We start from the raw sequence: 22103 nt of genomic DNA on the forward strand, positions 1-22103 counted from the left end.
GCAAATATAAGATGTATGTCTATGTACCTGTTAGTGAGGCTGTTTATACCCCTGAGCCATTACCGAAAAAGAGGCGCAGAGTGGCACAAGTCAGTTTGGATTTTGATAACATGTACTTACTATTATTGAAGATATTTATATTGTTATCAGAAATAATATAACTTGTTTTATAGAAATTAATTTTGATAATTAAATTGATTCATTAATGGAACCCATTGAACTAAATTAAAAGTACAATTATAAGAATTTTTTATTATCACTGCATATATGTATAACCAGTGAACTAAAATAAATTTTTGTTTCAGGGTTATAAATTGCCTGTGCTTAATTTGCTTATATTAATTCAAAGACATTAGCCACTTTGTTTGTTTGTAGAACTGAAGGATTCATAAATTTATGACTTGTTTGAAGAGCTGAAGGATTCATAAATTTATGACTTGTTTGTAGAGCCAAAAGATTTCATAAACTTACAATTTGTTTGTAGAGTTAGATAAAAGGATTTAACAAATTTATTTCTTGCATTAAGAGCTATTTGTCTCCCTAAAATTTAAAAAGTTATTTTTTCAGACTAAGTGAAGTATTTGAAGTATTAAGCCTAATTGAACTATTTGTTTAAAACCCAGGACATTCAGGGTGTCAAAATTCCATTTTGAGCATGTATTGGTATTTTTCATTGCCTGCATTTATCACTTCATTCATAGTTTTACCCAATAATGTGTCATGATCTTTTCATTTCATTAAGGTTAACTGTAAATGGACCTTTTTTAAATTGTATTAAAACTGGGTTACATCCATTTACAATAAAAGGACATTTTATGTGACTGGCTGACGCTTATCTGTTTTAAGATGTTGTTGGACAGAAAAACTGTACACTTGGAAAATTTCTAAAAAAAAAGGTATGAAATTTAAAAGATTTTACTAAATTGGGACATTTTTGTGCATAGGACCTTGAAAAATGTATAAATCTGGACAAAAGGAGAAAAGTGCAAAAATGCATTAGGCTATACCTGTTATCCAATAAGATGACAAGTAGCACTGATGAATTTGATGATGGTTTACCACCTGTGATAACGAGTCATAACCCAGTACCTGATGAGAGTTTCAGTACATAAAGGACGAAGGATAATCTGAATAGGTTCATTGTGTCCAATAATTTAGACAAAAAATGACAACGAAACTATGTTTATACACCAACAACAAAATTCAAGTTCCACTTTTGAATAATTCACATGCTGTTTACAAATTGAATTGCCCTGATTGCCAATCAGCATACACTGGCAAAACAGACATAACTCTTTTTATCCAAACACATGATCACGCTATCTCTGACAAAGTGAGTGCAATAATTTACAAACACATGCAAGCGTGTGTTCATTTACTTTCCCTTCGCAATTTGTGTAATTCACCGGATACTTTAAATACTGACATTGTTCCACCTCTGTTGGTTGTGACAAAGAATATTTCACCCAAGTAGTCTGTGATAATACAACAGTATTGGATTTTGACAATAATTGGAATCTTGTCCTGTTCAAAGAGGCATATGACATCAAACACCTAGCACCTTCCCTCAACAATGGACTGAAATCCAGCAGAGAACTTTGCATATTCTCTTGAGTAACATTTTGTTTCATCTCTTCACCCACAGTATTTAAGATCAAGTTTCTATGCAATGACAATGGTATAGCTTGAAATCATTTGTTTTCTAAATTATTGGGCACAATGAACCTTTTAGGGTTATCCTTCGTCCTTTGTAACGAGCCATGATTCCACATCTTCTAAAAGGACATGTACAGCTGGTACTTACACTGAGGACAAACAAGATGAGAGTAAAGGCCTGATAAGTAAAACAGAACAAAGGGAATCATTTGAAAGTGAGCAAGACATTGAGTGTGAACTTTCACTAAAAGCAGACAGATAAAAACGAATTTTCCTTGAAAGGTGAAATGCTGAGGCTGAACAAAAAAGATGTAGGAGGCAAGAGTTTTTGCAGAACCTAAAACAGATTTTGTCACTGTTAGGGTTCAATAACCTACAATAGGAATATGCAACCCAGTCTATGACTGAGCAAGATGTTTGAATCCTGACATTATGAATTTTACACTGTGTGCCCCGTAAGCAGGCATACTTCTACCACCTTTTTTTTAATTGGTGAAAAATAAACTAGTGGGCAGCACTCTACAAATGATATTTGTTTTGTAAAACTGATTTATTCTCCTACGCGTTTTGTCCGACTGTCGCGGACTTCTTCAGGGAGTTTTACAAATTAGAATTACATGCTTGTATTTATACATAGTGTAAACCGTACAACTTATTTTTACATGTTATTTTACGAATTTATGTATAGGAAACAAGCTAAATTTCTATGCAAGGCGTTACTAAGGTGTAGCATATGTGTGACATTTTTCTGTCATGACAAATGCGTGACATATTTATTTTTGGAGACCACAGATTTAGTACTAAATCTGTAACCGTCAGCTTATTTAGCTTGATCAATATTTACTGCAATGTATTTTCAATGTCTTTAGACAAATGAGACCAGCAGTAGCACGGCCAAGGAACATGAAGGAGAAAAACGGGGTTTTTCACATCTTCAGTCTGCTGGCATATCCATTAAAAGTTTTCATTTCCAACCAACACCAAGGAATTACCAAATGGATATGAAAGTGTCAAACACACATGCCACAAGCAATTACAACGGTAATGATAAAGCTTGGGGAAGAAAAATGGTGTGAGAAGAAAAAAGACAAGGTTAAAGAAGCATGCAACCATCTGTATTGGTGTGCCACATCCACCAGAGCGGGGTTTGGGGAATTGATTGCGGCCATGGTGCTGTGCATAAGTAATTAATTGGCCATGTTAGTTGTAGACAGTGTCAGGAAGAATTCTGCTTGGCGTGATATCTTCTTGTTTAATCAAATGTCATTTTTCATAGATTTTTTTTGTTTTCGTCCAAGAAAGATTTTCATAAATCCTCAACTGAAATTTGTTTTTGACAGAGTTAAACACTAGGACGTATAGGTAGGGTCATTAATAATTGTACAGTAATCAGATCTTGATAAACATGCTAACTGTTCTGCTTAACTGTTTCCAATTTAAGGAGGAAGCTGTGAGCAAGAGAAGCCCATGTCAAGAACTGATTTTTCATTGGTGGACAGAAAATTGACTAACACGAAAAAAAAATCAAATGAACAGAGCAGGATCAGGCCATTTTCAATTCAAGCATGACAACCACGCCTCTGTCCTGTACAAAACCTGTGCCCAACAGAATCAGAATGAAAACAATGTGAATAGTGTGTAAATAGTGTTTTGCAACAATCTAGACTTTGAAAAGATTTGAAATCGAGTCTCTTTCCGCCACCCAAACCTTAGTTCAACCCTGGCAAACTACATATCCCACAAGTCTTGGACAGTGTCGGAGATCAAAACATGTTTGACTCAGTTGTGTGGTATTCAATGTGATAAGCTGTCGGCAAAACCCCTTGTTCTTTCCACTGTGCCCTTGCTAAGAGTGGTATCCATTGGATTCAGTCTTTGTTGTTTCTATCTGCTCTGCTTACACCCACTATTCACCACTATTGCTTCAACATGTTCTGTTTGGATTTAACCCTAAGGAGCTGCTGGTCGTCCCGTGTGTTTTTGTTTATTTGCTGCATGTCTTTAAATTCCTTATCTGGTACCAGAGAAAAGATTTTTGGTTAGTTCTTGGCCTGAAGCTAAAAGCTTTCTTTGTGAAGCAGGCATTGACACCAGCACGTTCTCCATGACAGTGCCAGTCCCCCACAACTTCATACGATGCCTGCAGCGACCAAACTCTTCAAGAATGCCCAGATATTTGCTAAACATTATCACAACCTGATCCAAAAGAACTTTGGAGCCAGCATATTTGAGCATTTTGAATAGAGAGGGCTGTCAATGTAATTGCATCTTTTGCTAATGGGTTCACGCCCGAGGCATGACTTGAAGGCATTAATCTGCAGATTGTAGAGTGGCATGCTGCTGTGAAACTTCTTTCGGTAAAGTTCACAATAGACAACATGTGACTGTAGTAGGCTTAAATGCAAGTCAAATTTGTGAAGAGGTTTTAAATGCTTTATTAACAGAATTAATCAACATGGAAGAAATGAAAAAAGGGATATAATACTGTCTGATACAGAAAGTTCAAGTTGCTTGGTTATAGTAAGCTGCTTACAATACGTAAATGGTAATATTAAATTTTGCAAATACAATTTTATAGTACATATATATTTGGTAGTCAAAGGACTTCAGTTTACACGTCCTTAACCATAGAACCTAATCCTCTCTCCCTATGGACAAAAAGGGGTACTATTAAATTTTTGTCAGTTATTTGTTCATGTTTATCTCTGTCCATTGAATCATATCTTTGCGTGATAAATATTAACCTATAAAACTGATTGCATGAATTTATATTATCCTTAATTTCATTTTCTGACTAGTGCAGTTAATGTTCAATGCCCAAATCCGTTGTTGGTGACAATAGTTTTTTCCTAATTTGTAAATAATCTGATTATTTCTCTTTTTTTCCTAGTTAATTTTCAAAAGATTTTTCTCAGCAAAGAGCGATGGTGACTTGTGTACACTTTAGGCTGACAGAACCACTATCAACCGCAGAAATGTCACTGCTGATCCTTCCAAAGCATATCGTCCAGACAGAGATTTTTTCCTTGTTGTTGTGCAGTCAAGGGTAATAGCTGCAGCAGTGGAAGTTCTGGGAATGCAGTCAAAGTCCAGCCAACCATCAAAGTGTCCCATCCCTCCAAGTCTTGAAATCATGAGCAACCTAGCCAAACTCGAGTATCTACGCCAGGCAGCAGCAATGATTGTTAATTCCTTGGTATTTGACCAATCCTCTGTGAACAGCCTTGTAGACAAAATTCTCACTGCACAGGAAAAGGAGGATGTAATCAACAACCAGCAACTAACAAAAGATGGCAGATTTCCCTGCAGGTTTCCTGGCTGTAACTACTCATTCCAGTATGATGGACGAGGTAGGAGAAGGCACAAAATGACCCTTAACCCACCTCCTGATGTTCCAACAAACCAGACTGAACCATCTATTGAACAACCCAGTTCAGAAGAGTCTGCAGCTACTCAACAAGATGTCAAGTCAGATGATGTGTACAATTATAACTGTGCCCTGTTGACCGATGGTTTGTTCTTTATGAACTTTCTGGATGCCATAATACTTGTCTATGAATGATTACTCTCACAACAGATCTCCTTCAACCAGCTTGGGAAATAAAAGATTCTCCAAAACGAATATCTATTGTATCATCTCCTTCAGATAATAAGTTGTTAGCTTGTTTTCACTTGTTTATGACACTTTTTAGACCAACATATTTAGGTCCAAAATGCTTTGATACTGTACTCTTTTGTTTGGGTTCCATAAAGGGTTAATTAACAATTACGCGCCAAAGTGGAGGTGAATAGTGGCCGATATTTACTGATTTCCGTAGCGGCGAGGTAAATATCGACCATGTTCACCGATACTCTATTGTCGGCCCTAAACACGTCCACTACAACCCCTCAGAGCCTGTTAACTGTTGGACCGATTTTCAATGAGAATGCAGTTCCTTCCAGAGGACGAGGACATGGTAGGGCGCATCCCCACAGAATAACAGCCACCAGTTCTCGAGGGTAGTCATCCTTCTGGCGGGTCCAACCGAAGATGACTTACCTGGTGGACGATTGAGGCAACTGGTGCGAGACGAAATGCGCGAGGTCTGTGTGTGTTTTCGGTCAGGAATGACCAGCCAGGAGATCAGAACGTGCATCCTGCACGCTTTTCAAGGACAGGGGCACCTCAGGACGATGACATAAGTACAATAATTCCCTTTTTTCCCCTTTTTTTTCTGCTTGGTGCTGCAGACATGAATGGTGTCATAGAGAAGTAAGTGGTAATAATATACATGCTTATGGCCTCTGATTATATGAATCTTGGCTGGGTTTTTTTTCAGGTTAGTAATTTAAAAAGTGTTCAAACAGCCTATTTGACCTATTTTTACAGACCTATTTGACCTATTTTTACAGACCTATTTTTACAGGAAACGTCCACATTAGCTCCTCAACTCAACCAATCACCAGGACTACCAGGTATTCCGAATTGTCGAGGTTTCAAAATGGCATGTCTGAATATAACTAGTCTCCCAAAACACATAGATGAACTTCGTATACTCTTGCACAATAATTGTGGTTTTGATATCTTAGCAATTAATGAGACCCGGCTGCATGAAATAATTAGTGATAATGAAATTAGAATAGAAGGTTATGATATCGTTCGCCGAGATAGACCTTTGAACGGCAGAAATGGAGGCGGTGTTTGTTTCTATATTCGCACATGCATTAATTATATAGTCCGCAAATTTTCCACTCTCGAAAATTTAACGATTGAAATTACGAAACCAAGAGCCAAACCGTTTATTATTAGTACATGGTATAGGCCTCCCAACTCTCCTTCTGAGCTATTCGGAGACTTTGAAGATTTTGTTGGAAGGCTGGATACCGAAGGCAAAGAATACTATATAATGGGCGATCTAAATTGCAATATGTTGCCAACATTTTGTAATAACAACAACACCCAAACACTTCTAAATATCACTGATATTTATAATTTGAAACAGCTTATTTCTGAATCCACCCGAATTACTCCCTCAAGTAGCACTTTGATTGATGTAATATTTGCTAGTCACCCAAATAACGTATTGTGCTCGGGAGTGTCCCACATTAGTATTAGTGATCACAGTTTAGTTTACGCGTATCGTAAAATTTCCTTACCGCCCCCCACTAAAGGAATTAACAATATATCATATCGGAAATTTAAAAATTTTGATGCCCAAAGCTTTCGTGCTGATATTGTGGTTCAACCGTGGGATGAGCTCATGGGAATGGAAAACCCCAACAAAATGTGGCTGAAGTGGAAATCTTTATTTTTAGAAGTATGTGACAAGCACGCCCCTATCCGCATCAAACGTGTTCGTGCTTCTAGAAGCCCATGGATAAATAATGATCTCAAGAAAATAATGTACCAAAGGGACCGTCTTAAGAGAATAGCTTCAATAACCAAAACTCCAGAGGATTGGAACAATTACAAAAAGATGCGTAACCAAGTAAACAATGCAATAAAAAATGCAAAACGGTCCTATTATTATAATACTTTTAAAACATACGAGTGCAATTCACGTAAGACTTGGCAGGTCATCAATGAAATCACCTCTCGCAAATCCGGCAAATCCGTAATTAATGAACTTGAATGTAATGGAAAGAAAACAAACAATCCAAATTGAAAACAAAAAAACAATCCAAGTTTTTATTGATGAGGAGTAGATGGAGGGCAGTGTTTTATTCCTTGTTCTATTTTATTATGTATACCTGAATGGAATTTACCGTGTTTTAAATAAAGTATTACCTTACCTACCTACCTACCTGAGTGGCTGCTTATTTAATGAGAGCTTTCGGCTACACAAAGGGTGATTAGGACTTACATAAGGTTCCTAAACGAACTTAACCTTCAAATCAACCAAGGAATATTAGGACAAAAAAGTCTCACCAATTCCTAATGCAACAAAGTAAAAAAAAGCACTGTGTAGGAATGTCCGTTCATGTATGCAAGTAACTACTTTTATATGGAACTATTAATCATTGTGTATTTGTTTCTTTTCAGGTTCTTGAATTTTTTAATCAGGATTTACCCCAACTAAATGCCTGTGGGGTGAAAGCATCAGGTACAGTGTTCCTGCTGTCAGCAGTTTCATAAAGCAGTTTACACCTGCGAGATTCCTCCTGTTTCAGAGGCGATGATAAGAAAGTTAACACAAAACGATGACATTGTTTGCGTTGGCAACGCTTGAGCATGTCCGAAATTTCTGTTCTAACGGAAAAATTTGAAGAGAACATGGAGATTCTACAAAGTAAATTTGGGCAGATTGATATGTTTAGTGAGACACCCTCGTTCACTGGCCTCCAAGGCTTTAAAACAAATTAAAAATATCAAGCAGAAGAATCAAGAAAAGCAAGGTGATGACTTCACTGAGCTCATACAAATGCTAAATGAGGATGCCCAAGATCCTAAATCCTGCTAAATTTTGTGCTGGAGTAGTCACCACCCTCAACTTTGGCAAATATGATGTCACATTGACAACATATCGCCACTTGCTCCTGCGGACAAAGAAGATTCTCATCCAGTGGGAATTGGCCCCATACTGCTTCATCAGAAAAAGAAGCCTGGTAGCTACTATGAGTTGCCCTGAGATGAACTGAATGCACTGTGGCACGATGTTAAGGTCAAGACCTGGAGTTTACCTACTGAAGGAGCAGAAAATACGCGCTGCACTTTTATGTTGTGCATCAGACATACCAGTTGCTCCTTAACTATGTGTTTTTGTGGGACACATTGCAAATTGCGGCTGTTCTCACTGCAACAAGTTTTTCCCTGGTGGTTTCCCTGAGAAAAAGGATCACAGCTCGTGGCCCAAACGAACCAATGCTTCTCACTGACAAAATGCTAGGAGGCTAGAGCAATGCAGAAACAAGACACAGAGAAAGAAGATGGAATCAATGCTTGGAACAAGATACACAAGTTTGCTGAAGCTGCCGTATTATTGTAGTATTACCAGGTGCACCATTGATTCCATGCTAAATCTGTTTCTGGCATTGGCAAAGAAAATGTTCAAAATCTGGTGTGACCGGTACAGTGGAACCCCGTTAATACGGACACCAAGGGGACATGCCAAATTGTCCGTATTAACGAGGTGTCCGTATTAAGCGGGGTCTCAGAAAAAAGTCACGGACACACGTTTTATCGATATACAAGAAATAAAACGCATTTCAACAGCAACCGAACGTGTTCTATAAAGTTTCCTTTGTAACTGAAACTAACCGTAACCGTTCTTAAAAAGTCTTTTCTGAAAGAGTCGGTAATTTAACTTTGCACGGACGCTAGCTGTTAGCTTTCGACAAGACCAGGCGGACCGACAAAACCTTTTCAAGTCACGCTTTTAAGCTACTCTTTGTAATAAAAATCGTCGAATTCTGTCATTATTTGACCAGGGTAAAGTTAGCAAATAATCGCGACAATGAAAATTGACAGTGCAGAGATAAATAGTGTCCGTATGGCGGGGTTGACAATGTACAAGAGTTTGTCATTGGGGACACAGAGAAGTGTCCGTTGTCCGTATTAACAGGTGTCCGTATTAAGCGGGTTAATTTTAGAGAAAATGTATGAGGTTTTCGTCGGGACCAACGAAACTGTCCGTAATACCGGGGTGTCCGTAAAGCGGGGTTCCACTGTATATGCAATTTAATTCTGGGATTTGTAAGGGAATCTTAAGTATAGGATACCTTGTTATTTTACTTGTTTGTAAGCTCGAGACTTTAAGATTAAGAATTTAATCTTAATCTTAAAGGGGAGTTTCAAGCCAGTATTGTGCCTTGTAGAGCCTTTAAACAATCCCAAATTTGGCATTTGGAATGGTGTACTGTCATGGTGTAAAAACCCCTTCTTTAGTTACCGATGTTTAGGTCACTTGTAACTGATGTGGTTTTGCTTTTATATTTCACTTTTTTACATAATTGACACACAATGGCTACTCCGGCCTGTTGATTTTTGCTTCCTTCTTGTGAGAATCATTTCTTAAAATTAATCCTTCCATTAAAAATATCCAAATAATTTTACTTCAGTCAACTGTACAAATTTTACTTCACTCCTTGTATAAAAGCTTAGCTTATACATATAGGTCATCTGTAAGATTTGAAGCAGGCCACCTTAAATAAAGATAACACAATTTGCATCAACTCTTACCTTAAACAAAACAAAACGCTCAAACCTCGCGCGTCCAGGTAGAAGAAATCATGAGAAATCTATTTGAAAATTTAACAGTCCACAGAAACAGTATTCTGCAGCTCAAAAAAACATAAATATTGAGGCTACATTGAAGAACATAATGGGGATGTGGACGAGGTTGCTGCAGCAGCTGACAGGGGTGGTGAAAGATCGAGGAGGAAAAAATTATTTAATGAATCTATTGTCTCACATGTTTTGTACCTGCAAAAGCTGATTCCTTTAGAAGAAATGAACTGAAAAATCCATCAAGTCACCACCACTTGGAAGTAAGGACATTTTATGGAAATTTAAAGAACTCGTTACAATAGAAACTTTTTTTTGCCCACTGGTAACTTTAATTCTAATTCCGTTGTTTCTCTTCCCAAAATCAAGATGGCTTAAAGTATGGCTACACGAGCGGAGGCAGGCATCCTTCTGTTTGCTACCCAGTTGGAAGCAATTTGGTACGTTTTCTGTTCTAATTCTGACTTTATTTCTGGACACACTGCTTTATTCTTGAATTTTAGTCACATAGCAGCTCCAGAATTGCTTCGCCTCCTACAGCAGTTCAAGCCAAAGAACAATTAATCTGGAGAGGAAATACACAGAGAAATCTACCGAAGATTCTTTGGAATCACGTGGGTGAGCACTTTTACTATTTTTTTTTGTTTTGGCTAGCATTTGTGTAACAATCATGTGATTATTATAAGGCATTTCATCGGCTTTAGATTTTGGTGTCTCGAAGAGCACTCATGCTCTCAGATTACTAACACGTTGAATGCCAGCTTCATTCACACATTAAATTCCTCCAAATATAATATAAAGGCAAATTTCTTACTTCTCCAAGTGAGTTTTATGTAACATCTATAGATTTGAAGCAAGTAACCTTGCTTTTGTTATACTTTTGTCATATCTTGCTCACTTTACTCGTTCTTGTTTAGTTTGGAAGCAAAATTGGTGAAGATAGCTTTGAGGGTACACAACCTACATACATTACCCTCCAGAAATAAAGGCTGTCATAAGAGCTGTAATTCCCGAAGCCATAAAGGATTCCAAAGGTAAGCACTGTTTACACTTGTGTCAGGCAGATGAGAAATACTTACAATAGCTTATATTATAGTGATAACGATGGGGGTGACAGGCCTACACAACTCTTATCCACGTGTGATAGCCAGTTTAGAGTTTGGCTCGAACGAGTATGTCTTTTAGGGATCTTCCCCTTTTGTAAGAAACAATTGGCAGATTCTTAAATATCTCGTTAAGTCGTGGTTGTTGTTGGATTAAATGCCACTTTTGCATGAGTATTTGTTTTAAGTTAGGCACCGTTGGACAATACTGTGTAACGAAAGCAGGATTCGCGTGTTTTGGCATTTTTTTGAAGGGCAAGTTTTCTGTCTTCATACTTTATCTCTGAGAGGATTGTTGAAAACAGAGTTTCTGGGTAATCTCTTTTCATAAAATTTGCGTTGAATTGTGAGATTTCAGCTTTAAATTCTGTTTTTGAGGAATTTGTTCAGAGAAGTCTGTGTGCTTCGCCTTTGTTGAAGCCCTTTTTTGACACCTGGTGGGTGGTAACTGGAGAAATGTGTGTACTGAAATGTTTCAGTAGGTTTGAAATGCGTTTTAACATCTAATATAGACTCATTTGTGAACTGTTCGCCTTTGAAAACAAGGAACATTGTTTCTGTGTCAGATATTTCAGTAGGATGGTGGTTATTTGCTTGTTCGATGAATTGCTCGACTCCGTCTTTTTTTACATTCCAGATAGAGAATACAGTTGTATATCATCAATATAACTTTTCCAGACTAGCAGTTTAAGAGCGATTTGGTTAAGAAATTGTGTTTCTACCTCCACCATAAAGATGTTGGCAAAGGCGACTGCCATCTTGTTTCCCATGGGGGTTCCATGTATTTGGAGTTAGTTTTTTCCCTTAAACTAAGACGAGTTTTCTTGAAGGATGAGTTTGAGTGCTCTTTTAAAATACTGTTTAGGGATGGGAGTGTTGTCTTTATAGAAAGAGTCGTATGCTTTGCACATTGTCACTGTCTCTCGCTTTCCTTTATCGGTAACTGAAAAGATCCAGAAGGATCGGAACTGCAGTATTGCCTGAGTTAAACGGCCATAAGCCTGCTGACAAAAGACAGACTGCTAAAAGTAGCAACAACCTCCAAAGACGATGCTAACATGGAGCCAGTGGAAAAGCTATCAGAAACCAAACTCCTCAACGAAGATCACTAGCCAGGACAGCAACCAGCGTGTTGAGCCAGACAAAGAACTGATGGCATGGGGGAACGCACTGAAGACAATAACGCCAGGACGGAAGACCTGCAATACAGAGCCAGAGCTTGTATAAGAGCAGAAAATGACCTTCGAAAGGACATTAAGCAATTGCGCTCCAATGCCGAAAGAGATTATGTGGGAGCCTTGTTTAGTTTCCACAATAGGAGAATCCAAAGCCTATGCTCGGCTCTCAGAAAAGAGAAACAAATTAAGTCTAGTATGCCACATCATCACCTCCCACGCAGTCGTTCTTAGGGGTGATCCTGTTTCACTCCTTCCCACGAACGCCTGCTTAACCGAGGCCAACATTCCTTTCCCATTGTTCCTTAACGCATTGTCTATCAATGACCAATCAAAATGATCGTTACATAATTTCCCGCGAAATCTGTTTTTGAGGTGCGGGCGCTGCGAAGTTGGAATAATCATTCGCTAGTGTCTGACTACATGAGAGTATGGCGTGTAATGGTGGCTGAAACGCCGAAAAAAATTATTCGTTCGGAATTCAAGTGTTATTTGTGCGACGATTTGGTCTAGACATCTGGTGGAAGGGTAAAAATCTTTGGAAAAAGTGCTGTTGATGTTCCCCGCTTAATCGAAGCGGCGATCGGTGAGAACCTTCAGAAATATCGCAACTGCGGTTCTGAATTGTTTGTTTGTAACTCAAAATGCTACAGGAGGCTTCAGCGGTTTGAAAAAGCTGAGAAGAACTTAAAGAGCATCAAAGAAGAGATCTGTAGCGCCTTCAACTAGATCAATCGCCGCATAAAACGTCAAAGAGCCGTCGAGCAAAGCGGAGATGAAAATGTCACACTTTCGACTCAACAACCTTCAGCGTCAAAAATCTCTTAAGTTCGCAGAGACCGAGTCGTCATCAACCGCTGCCTCGTACTTCGCTACCACTTGTACTTCTTACAACCGCCCAGCTGTGTTCTTCGGAAATCCTGTGGCATGGTCGTCACCACAGTACTCAGGTGATGATCTGTTAAGACACGCATTCAGTGCTCCATTGTTGACGTCAACTCCAGTGTCAAAATCGAATCAAAGCAAGGCAACAGAAACTGCAACTGAGACGGCCGTGAAGCTGTCTATTGTTTATCCCAGCAAGCCTGTTAATAAAACTTTAACACGAGAGTACGAAGCACTGGGAAAGGGCTTTAGCTCATGGCCTGCCTTTGCGTATTGCAACCGCCGTGATGAAGTGTGCCCAGCTTACCGATCAAGGCCTGCCTTCGCGTATTGCAACCGCCGTGATGAAGTGTGCCCCACTTACCAATCTTGTAATCGCAAAAGTTTTACGCTTGCTTAAGACGGAGGTGGGAGATCTTTGCTCAAAGAAAAATCCTTCCTTACTGAGAAATTGTACCCAAGAAGCTCTCACTAATTTCGACTTTGAGGGGTTATGCAACGAGTGGAAAAAAAGAGCGCCAATATTTTACTCCTTCCTTTTGACGGCTTGCACAACAGGACCCAGTCAAAATACTACAACGTGGCTCCCAAGCATGGCTGTAGCTGGGTCAATTTTGCTGAAGCAAAGAAATCCTCACATGAATGCAACAGCAAGCATCATGAGTTTGGTTCTAAAAACCAAATCCGTTGAGGTAAGCATTGCTCTCTCACATGTATGTTGATATTAGTCTGGAATTACAGTTTCTTGTATACTTCACCTTGAAATAAATGTATTGATTTTATGACCATGATAGTTGAACATTGGATTGGTTGGGTTTGAAGGCTTGCAGGAGTACATACTGAAATCTGAAGCCCTTGTCTTGGGTCCAAATAAGCCTGTTCCAGTATATATTCTTTTAATTTCCCAAAAATGAAATGATGTATCCTTGAATGGTCAATAGTAATTAAAATAAACCCTGTTGAGTTGCTCTTACAAATCTCTGAACCTGAATATAAAGAAAGAAATATGTTCCCTTTACCAGGCTAAGTTATTCTTTTATTGATCTTGTCGTAAATGAACATCTTTTAATGAATGGGTAAAAATTAATTTAATGAAACACACTAAAAAAATTCTTCACCCTGCCCACTTCCCCCTACCCCTGTAGTCAACATATAAGGACTGGTCCCTCAGGGGTTTCAATAATAGCCGGGTAGCGGGTAGATCTACCCGCTTGTGATGGGCGGACTACCCGCTTGAAGCGTAATGCGAATATCTTATCAGACCAGATCATTTCACTGCAGCTACGAATTTCTACCAAGAAATTTCATAAAATTACTGTCAGGTTCTAGGGAAAGAAAAGGAAAGATAAAAAGGAAAGATATTCTGGTGTTTACCCTGTCCTTTGGACCATAAAAGGTGAAGCGAAGTCTTGTAATGACACGTAAAATCATCGTTTCAAAGCACGAAAAAAATCTACCAGGCACTCTGAAATCGAGGGAGACTGGGACTAAGCGTGAATATTAATATTGCCGCTATAAATAAGAGACAGACGCTGTTGGCATTTTACGCCCCGGAACCTAAAAAAAAAAAAGGTCAAACGAGGTCAATTCTTCGCAGGGTAAGTTGAATACATTAAAAGGTTAGGGTTTTGCCTAGAAACTTGAAAAGTTTGCACTGATTTATTGCGTAACGTTCGCGTATCATTTCGAATACGAAAAATTAAAATCACATGTTCAACTTACCTTTGTCTAGTGTCTTATTTCGGAAAATGGTGATCTATCTTTCTTCAGATCTGTTTCTGAGTAACACAATTTTCTTCAGATCTGTTTACACTGGTTGACTTCATACATACAACAAAGTAATCTTAAAATTACCCAAAATGCACTCCAAAATCTACTCCATTGTCGGCCCTAAACGCGTCCACTACAACCCCTCCGAGCCTGTTAACTGTTGGACCGATTTTCAATGCGAATGCAGTTCCTTCCAGAGGGAGGACATGGTAGGGTGCATCCCTATCAGAATAACAGCCACCAGTTCTCGAGGGTAGTCATCCTTCTGGCGGGTCCAACCGAAGATGACTTACCTGGTGGACAATTGAGGCAACTGGTGCGAGACGAAATGCGTGAGGTCTGTGTGTGTTTTCGGTCAGGGATAACCAGCCAGGAGATCAGAACGTGCATCCTGCACGCTTTTCAAGGACAGGGGCACCTCAGGACGATGACGTAAGTACAATAATTCCCTTTTTTTTTCCTTTTTTTTCTGCTTGGTGCTGCAGACATGGATGGTGTCATAGAGGGATACATCAAAGACGTTTTAATAAAAACTGTCAGGGCCACAGAAGGAGAAGAAGTAAGTGGTAATAATATACATGCTTATGGCCTCTGATTATATCAATCTTGGCTGGGGTTTTTTCAGGCTAGTTATTAAAAAGGTGTTCAAACGGCCTGTTTGAGTGACTGCTTATTTAATGAGAGCTTTCGGCTACACAAAGGGTGTTTAGGACTTACATAAGGTTCCTAAACGAACTTAACCTTCAAATCAACCAAGGAATATTAGGACAAAAAAGTCTCACCAATTCCTAATGCAACAAAGTAAAAAAAAAAGCACTGTGTAGGAATGTTCATTCATGTATGCAAGTAACTACTTTTATATGGAACTGTTATCATTTGTTTCTTTTCAGGTTCTTGAATTTTGTTATCAGGATTATACCCTGACTAAATGCCTGTGGGGTGAAAGTATCACATACAGTGTTCCTGCTGTCACCAGTTTCATAAAGCAGTTTACACCTGCGAGATTCCTCCTGTTTCAGAGGCGATGATAAGAAAGTTAACACAAAACGATGACATTGGTTGCGTTGGCAACGCTTGAGCATGTCCGAAATTTCTGTTCTAACGGAAAAATATGAAGAGAACATGGAAATTCTACAAAGTTAATTTGGTTGGACAGATTGATATGTTTAGTGAGACACCCTCGTTCACTGGCCTCCAAGACTTTAAAACAAATTCAAAATATCAAGCAGAGGAATCAAGAAAAGCAAGGTGATGACTTCACTGAGCTCATACAAATGCTAAATGAGGATGCCCGAGATCCTAAATCCTGCTAAATTTTGTGCTGGGAGTAGTCACCACCCTCAACTTTGGCCAATATGATGTCAAATTGACAACATATCGTCACTTGCTCCTGCGGACAAAGAAGATTCTCATCCAGTGGGAATTGGCCCCATACTGCTTCATCAGAAAAAGAAGCCTGGTAGCTACTATGAGTTGTCCTGAGATGAACTGAATGCATTGTGGCATGATGTTAAGGTCAAGACCTGGAGTTTACCTACTGAAGGAGCAGAAAATACGCGCTGCACTTTTATGTTGTGCATCAGACATACCAGTTGCTTCTTAACTATGTGGTTTTGTCGGACACAGTGCAAATTGCGGATGTTCTCACTGCAACAAGTTTTTCCCTGGTAGTTTTGCTGAGAAAAAGGATTACACTGGGTTTGATCGCAGCTTGTGGCCCAAATGAACCGATGCTTCTCACTGACAAAATGCTAGGAGGCTAGAGCAATGCAGAAACAAGACACATGCTTGGAACAAGATACACAAGTTTGCTGAAGCTGCCGTATTATTGTAGTATTACCATGTGCACCATTGATTCCATGCACAATCTGTTTCTGGGGTTGGCAACGAAAATGTTCAAAATCTGGTGTGAAGATGGCTTGTTAAAAAGAAAAAGCAACGAAAAGTACCGGTATATGCAATTTAATTCTGGGATTTGTAAGGGAATCTAAAGTATAGGATACCTTGTTATTTTACTTGTTTATAAGCTTAAGACTTTAAGATTAAGAATTTAATCTTAATCTTAAAGGGGAGTTGTAGCCTATGGGTTTAAAAATTTTATTGTCTCAAATACTTTTAACTGAAATTTGGAACTTTCACAGATTCAAAAATACGGACAAGAGCACACAATGTTTTGCGGAGCAAGTTCCCAAGCTCGGATGCTGCAGAGGTCCATTATAATCTAACATTAATTTACTGCTTGGAGGAGTTGGATTTGTCAGACCACAAAGAAAACAGGATGCGCAGATCACTAACAGTCGTAGACAAGGTCACTTAAACACCAGCCCTTTAAAAAACAGCCAACCAGCCATTCATGTGGAGGATGTTAAGAATGTAATATCAGTACTTGATGATGCAAGTCTTAGTGAAATTGCCTACATGTCATTTCTTAAACTTGCCATTAAGAATGGTATAGACACAAATCCAGTTGACTTTGCATTACAGTCCATCAGAGCGATGACTGTGTTTGTAGCCATGTTAGCCAATCTCTTTATTGGACTCTTTATTTTATGAATGATGCTTTTTGTTCACCTGCAGAAATTGTTTTACTGATTGGATTAATTCGTTTTCTCGTGAGTATTCATATGTTGCCATAGGACCATGTTTAAACATTGGTGCCAATACTGTGATTGTCCCTACCAGTAAGTGAAATTTTTAAAGATGTTGTTGTTCTTCTTGCCACCTCCCGGCTGCAAGTATTAAAAATCCTACCCTACTATGGGCGACGACGATAGAGAAACATTGTTTCGCTGTGAAAGAAAGTTATCTGATGAAATTATGGCATTTCTGTGTCAGGCTGACAGTATGTATGTGTTGTCACCTCCAACTGATGGCTGTTTTTCTTGCAACTGTTACTTGGTTGCATACAACAATCCAGTGAAAGTGGATCATTGCAGGCAGTTGAGGTTTCTTTGAAGTGCAATCGTTGTGGCCTTTTCTATGAATACTCTAAGCATGGCATTCTAGAAATTGGATGGAGTTTCTACCCTCAGGACAGATCGGCAATCAAGGTGTCAGATGTGTGTTTTTTGCAGAGGTCCCTACTCAAGTGGCAGATTTCATTAGCGTAAGTTAATTTTGTTTATGCATTAGCCTTTGAAAATTAACTCATGCTTAGTAATATTTGCACTCGAAATCATGCGATTACCTATACATATTGACTTAAGCTTGATTCTCTTTGAATGTAAGGAATGCAAGAGCCAAATACAACTACCAGCACACAGAAGGCGATTGCACTGAGGACATTTGTGTCATTTGTGTCATATGCGTGACATTTTGTTGCTCAATCGGTACTGCACATGTTTGGGATCCTTTTATTGTGTGACAATGAGTAACGCATAACAATTTATTACACCAATGCACCTAAAAATATATCTTAGTACATTGTTTCAACTCCTGGGAGTGGAGTTTGTTCAAGATCAAAAGCACCAAATTTTTGTCTTTATGTTTTTAGGATGGAGAGTTCATCTTTAAGAAGAATCGATTCCTTGCACAACCATCCAAGGCATATCATTGAGACTGCCCAGCATAAGATAACATTTGCAGAAGACATACCAGTATCAGATAACAAAACAAAAGAGAGTGATGGTGTCTTCAACGTGAAAAGCACGTTCGAGGAGGAAGAGAAGAACAATGAACCAAAAGACTGGAGTGTGCTAATTGCAGATGAGGTAAAAGTGGTCAACAAAACCCAGTGGAACGCAATAAACAATGGTACTGCTGACTCTCTTTGGACCTTTGCAAACTTATTATCAAACAGTGGGCCATTTTTTTATTCCTATTTTCTTTAATTGAAAATGTGCAGTAGTTGCCTTCTCAGCCCAAAACTATTTATAGGTGGTTTTCTTTTTTCTTGTTAACTTTTTGTCTGTGGTCTTTGTGGTTTGTGTGGTCTTTTTTGACAAAGAAGTCAGATAATTAGTGTGGGAAACCATTCCTTTTTTGTTGTATCAGGTAAAAAACGAAAGGTCAAAAGAAGTTGAAAAGTGCCACATTTGGAGGTCGAGGTGGTTGAAAACTTTAAAACACTTTCTCACCAAAATGTCTTTGGCTTATTCACAGACACATGATGGACAAAGCCTAAAAGTAGGCCAATGGGTGGCAGTGGCTTACAACAAAAAACACTATTACGGAAAAAGAAGAAGAAAAGAAGATGATGAGGCGATGGTGAACTTTTTGAAAAAAAAAAGAGCAGGAGAGTATATTTGGCCACGAAAAGAAGACAAGGAAATTATTAAATGTCCCCTTTTTGTCTTCTGTTCTGGGCCTAGAATTCAGAAGGTTGGCAGCGTTTTTGTTGTTAATAATGTAGACAGTGTAATAAAACTCTTCGAAAACTACAAGACGAGATACCTTACTTCTTAATATAATTGATAAGCCTGATTAGCCTTTACCTTATTATAGGAAATTTTGCTCCATGAACGAATGCGTTAATTCAAGTTGCGTTAATTTTTGTGGAGTTAATTTCCGTGCTGTTAATTTTGTGGAGTGTTAAATTCCACGACCTTAGTTTTAATTTTTGATCCCAATTTCTCGATACAGTACAGACTTTCTAATCTCCTAGGAAAAGGCATTTTTCCATCAGGGTGAAAATCTACCAGCATCACTGAAACTGCGAAAAATGCTCGAAGCGGTCAAATTCCTTCTACGTTTGGGAAAATATGCCAAGTGTTTTTTCATGGTATGTAATAGTACTAATTTACCCCATGAAAGAAAAAGTAGGTAAAGTTTCATGGATCACGAAAATGGTGTGCAAAGGCCATGAAAGTATACAGGAATTTTTAATGGCCCATTATAAACTCCCTTATTCGTTTTCTAAGGCTTGTTGATCACAATGTATGCGAGTTTACATGCGACGCAAATCTAAAATGATTTCCCACAAAATTTATTGAAATGTGCCAGAGTTCTGTGACCAATAACAAGAAACTGGGTATGGACTTAAGATTCCTTGTGGCATCTCTTGAATCTCGAAGTTGTGAATGTACTTTTTAAAGCCTTGGTTTCAAAGTTGGCCAACGTGCGCATCAATGAATTTATGAATGGGGTAAAGCTGTGAATGTGATTGTCGTACATCTGGCAATAAGTCCTTGTACATCGAGGTACAAAAGTAAATGACCAGTCGTATACTTGCCAATAACAACAGATGGGCGTTTAAGCAGGAGGCTGTGTGTTGAGTCACTTTGTGAGAAGACCATACAAGAAGCTGAATATCAGATTGTCGCCACCAAGGGTACAGTATGTTTTTAGCGGAAAACTGCAAAATCTGGGAAATTATCTCAAGTGTTTTGAAAGTGATTGTAGGTCTGACAAAAAATGAATTATGTACAGTTTTCTTTATTGAGCAGAACAATCTTAGTTTCAATTTCTGTTCCGAGTTTGCTTAATAGTAAATAATTCCTTTTTAGGGCAATGACAGATAATTTAATAGATAGTTTACCTAGTCAGTCAGTTAGTTACTTGAGCCATCACTATATTTATTTGATTACTGTGACACTGCGTGGTGTAACCTTCAGCTGAGTGCCCTATGGATGTAATTTCCATTGCAAAAATGTTCTACCTCCCGCACCCTATCAAAGAGAAGCATGGCTACAACTTTGGCTTGTATAGAGACAACCGCCTTGGAATAAAACCCAGGCAACGCCTCAACAAACAGAACAAATCAAGAAAGACCTATGCAACATCTTTGGCAAGCTTGACTGTAACGACCGCTGTACAGTCTATTGTAGTCTAGGGTTAACCGCATATGTTTCCGTTCATTGATACAAAGAACAATTAAGTCGTTTGTTTGATTTCCTGCTCTAAAGCACGTATTCAGTTAGTTTTGTTCAGTTGTTTCCACGCCTTCGTATCGAACACTAAACTTCTACCTTTAGTTTTCGATCAAGCTTAGAAGTTTATTTTCTCGTTTTATTTGCTTTGTAAATTATTGCATGACTTAGCCATAGTGATTTTTCGGAAATAAGTCGCCATTGTTACTTTACGTGTTAGCTTCGTTTTGCCTTGTTTTAGTCATCGGTTAGTTTAGTTGTTATTGCTAGGGCCTCTCGACTAGGCCGTCGCCTCTTATTAGACTTTCTAACTAGAATTAAGTTAGCTTTTATGTGTTTCGCTTCTTGCGGGAAATACCACGTGATTAACTAGTTTTGCACGAATCTATGACTTATCTTTAGTTAGTTTTAAGCTTATATACTTTATGTTAATCGAATTTCAGTTTACGGCTTTCTATGGTTGTACAACATTAAGATGTCAAGGGAATAAAAAGACGTGTATTCTACATCTGAGTGTTTCGATCTCGAGCCCGTAGAATAGTCCTTACATTTTCAAGACCGGCAACGACACCTCTTGAAACTCTCAGTGAGAGTCGCCCGCCGCTACACTTGACCTTAAAATAATGATAAAGGCCAACAAAAAGATAGAAAACTTCCTTGATGTTATGCTTAACCTTTCCAGTGGTGAGCACATGTCATATAACAAACCTAACAACATCCTGCTCCATGTCAACAAGAAATCTATTCACCCGCTGTGTATTACTGACAACATCCCGCAATCTATCAATAGATAACTGTCGGAAATTTCTTACAATGAAGAATCTTTTAATAAAGCAAGGGCCAATCCACCAAAAAGCCCTCAAGAACAGCAGATACACACACCACCTTACCTTCACACTCCAAACGCCAACCCAACCTGCAAGCCCAGGAAGAAAGAACAGAAAAAGGGAGATAATTTGGTACAGCCCCCATACAGCAAAAATAAAGCCACCAATGTCGGTCGAGTATTTCTCAAGATCCTTGACGAAGAATTCCCCAAGGAGCATGTGTTACAAAAAATTTTCAACCGTAACAAAGTTAAAATCAGCTACAGCTGCTGGCCAAAGCAGAACATCGATGGCCATGGGAAATTTGTGGGAAAAATATTTTATAATTTGTAAACCGGAAATGTCCACGCTAAACCAAAGAAACAAACTTGTGTCATGTTGCAGACACTCAAGAAAGTTCCTTTTGAAAACCATCCTAATTTATATTAGACTGACTACCACAAATGTCACATAATCTTTGTTGACATCGCTTTGTGTTTTTTTTTTTTCAAATTTGTTTATTTCCTTTGATGATTGCTTTACAAGCATAAAACTCTGAGTAGTGATTAAACGACCATATAACTTAACTCTTGAGTATTTATTGTTATTAACCGCTCCAGTTCAGCCATTGAGCACTTTGTGGTAGATGAGAATTTTACTACATTTTTTGGTTATATTGAGCTCCTTGTTGTTGAGCA

At 38.5% G+C, this 22103-nt stretch overlaps 2 protein-coding genes and 1 long non-coding RNA gene across 3 annotated transcripts in view; 2 read left to right on the top strand and 1 right to left on the bottom strand.

Annotated features, from left to right (window-relative positions):
• Nucleotides 1–1714: 1714 nt before the first annotated feature.
• Nucleotides 1715–22103, bottom strand: part of LOC144652371 (uncharacterized) — a 34482-nt gene continuing 14093 nt past the window's right edge. Inside the window, exon 3 of the long non-coding RNA XR_013570516.1 lies at nucleotides 1715–1834. This is a non-coding gene — a long non-coding RNA (uncharacterized LOC144652371). The remainder of the gene's footprint in view (nucleotides 1835–22103) is intronic.
• LOC144652198 (uncharacterized) lies at nucleotides 5949–7771 on the top strand. Its single transcript, XM_078512212.1, has 3 exons — nucleotides 5949–5975; nucleotides 6063–7250; nucleotides 7679–7771. The coding sequence occupies exons 1-3, from the start codon at nucleotides 5949–5951 to the stop codon at nucleotides 7769–7771; spliced, it is 1308 nt and encodes a 435-aa protein (XP_078368338.1).
• Nucleotides 12013–13744, top strand: LOC144652200 (uncharacterized). Its single transcript, XM_078512214.1, has 4 exons — nucleotides 12013–12183; nucleotides 12651–12849; nucleotides 13040–13267; nucleotides 13338–13744. Exons 1-4 carry the CDS (start codon nucleotides 12013–12015, stop codon nucleotides 13742–13744), a joined length of 1005 nt encoding a protein of 334 aa, XP_078368340.1.

This window comes from Oculina patagonica, chromosome 4 (assembly GCF_052425735.1).
Source record: "Oculina patagonica isolate OP01 chromosome 4, crgOcupat, whole genome shotgun sequence".
NCBI classification, from domain to species: Eukaryota; Metazoa; Cnidaria; class Anthozoa; order Scleractinia; family Oculinidae; genus Oculina; species Oculina patagonica.

Excerpts from the sequence above, each read along its gene's own strand:
- LOC144652198 (XM_078512212.1), top strand. The coding sequence starts at position 5,949 with ATGAATCTTGGCTGGGTTTTTTTTCAG. Across the intron at positions 5,976-6,062 it reads TTGGCTGGGTTTTTTTTCAG|GAAACGTCCACATTAGCTCC; the intron begins GTTAGTAATTTA and ends CTATTTTTACAG. Across the intron at positions 7,251-7,678 it reads CTCGCAAATCCGGCAAATCC|GTTCTTGAATTTTTTAATCA; the intron begins GTAATTAATGAA and ends GTTTCTTTTCAG.
- LOC144652200 (XM_078512214.1), top strand. The coding sequence starts at position 12,013 with ATGCTAACATGGAGCCAGTGGAAAAGCTATCAGAAACCAAACTCCTCA. Across the intron at positions 12,184-12,650 it reads GCAATACAGAGCCAGAGCTT|ACATCTGGTGGAAGGGTAAA; the intron begins GTATAAGAGCAG and ends GATTTGGTCTAG. Across the intron at positions 13,268-13,337 it reads GTACGAAGCACTGGGAAAGG|GCCTGCCTTCGCGTATTGCA; the intron begins GCTTTAGCTCAT and ends TTACCGATCAAG.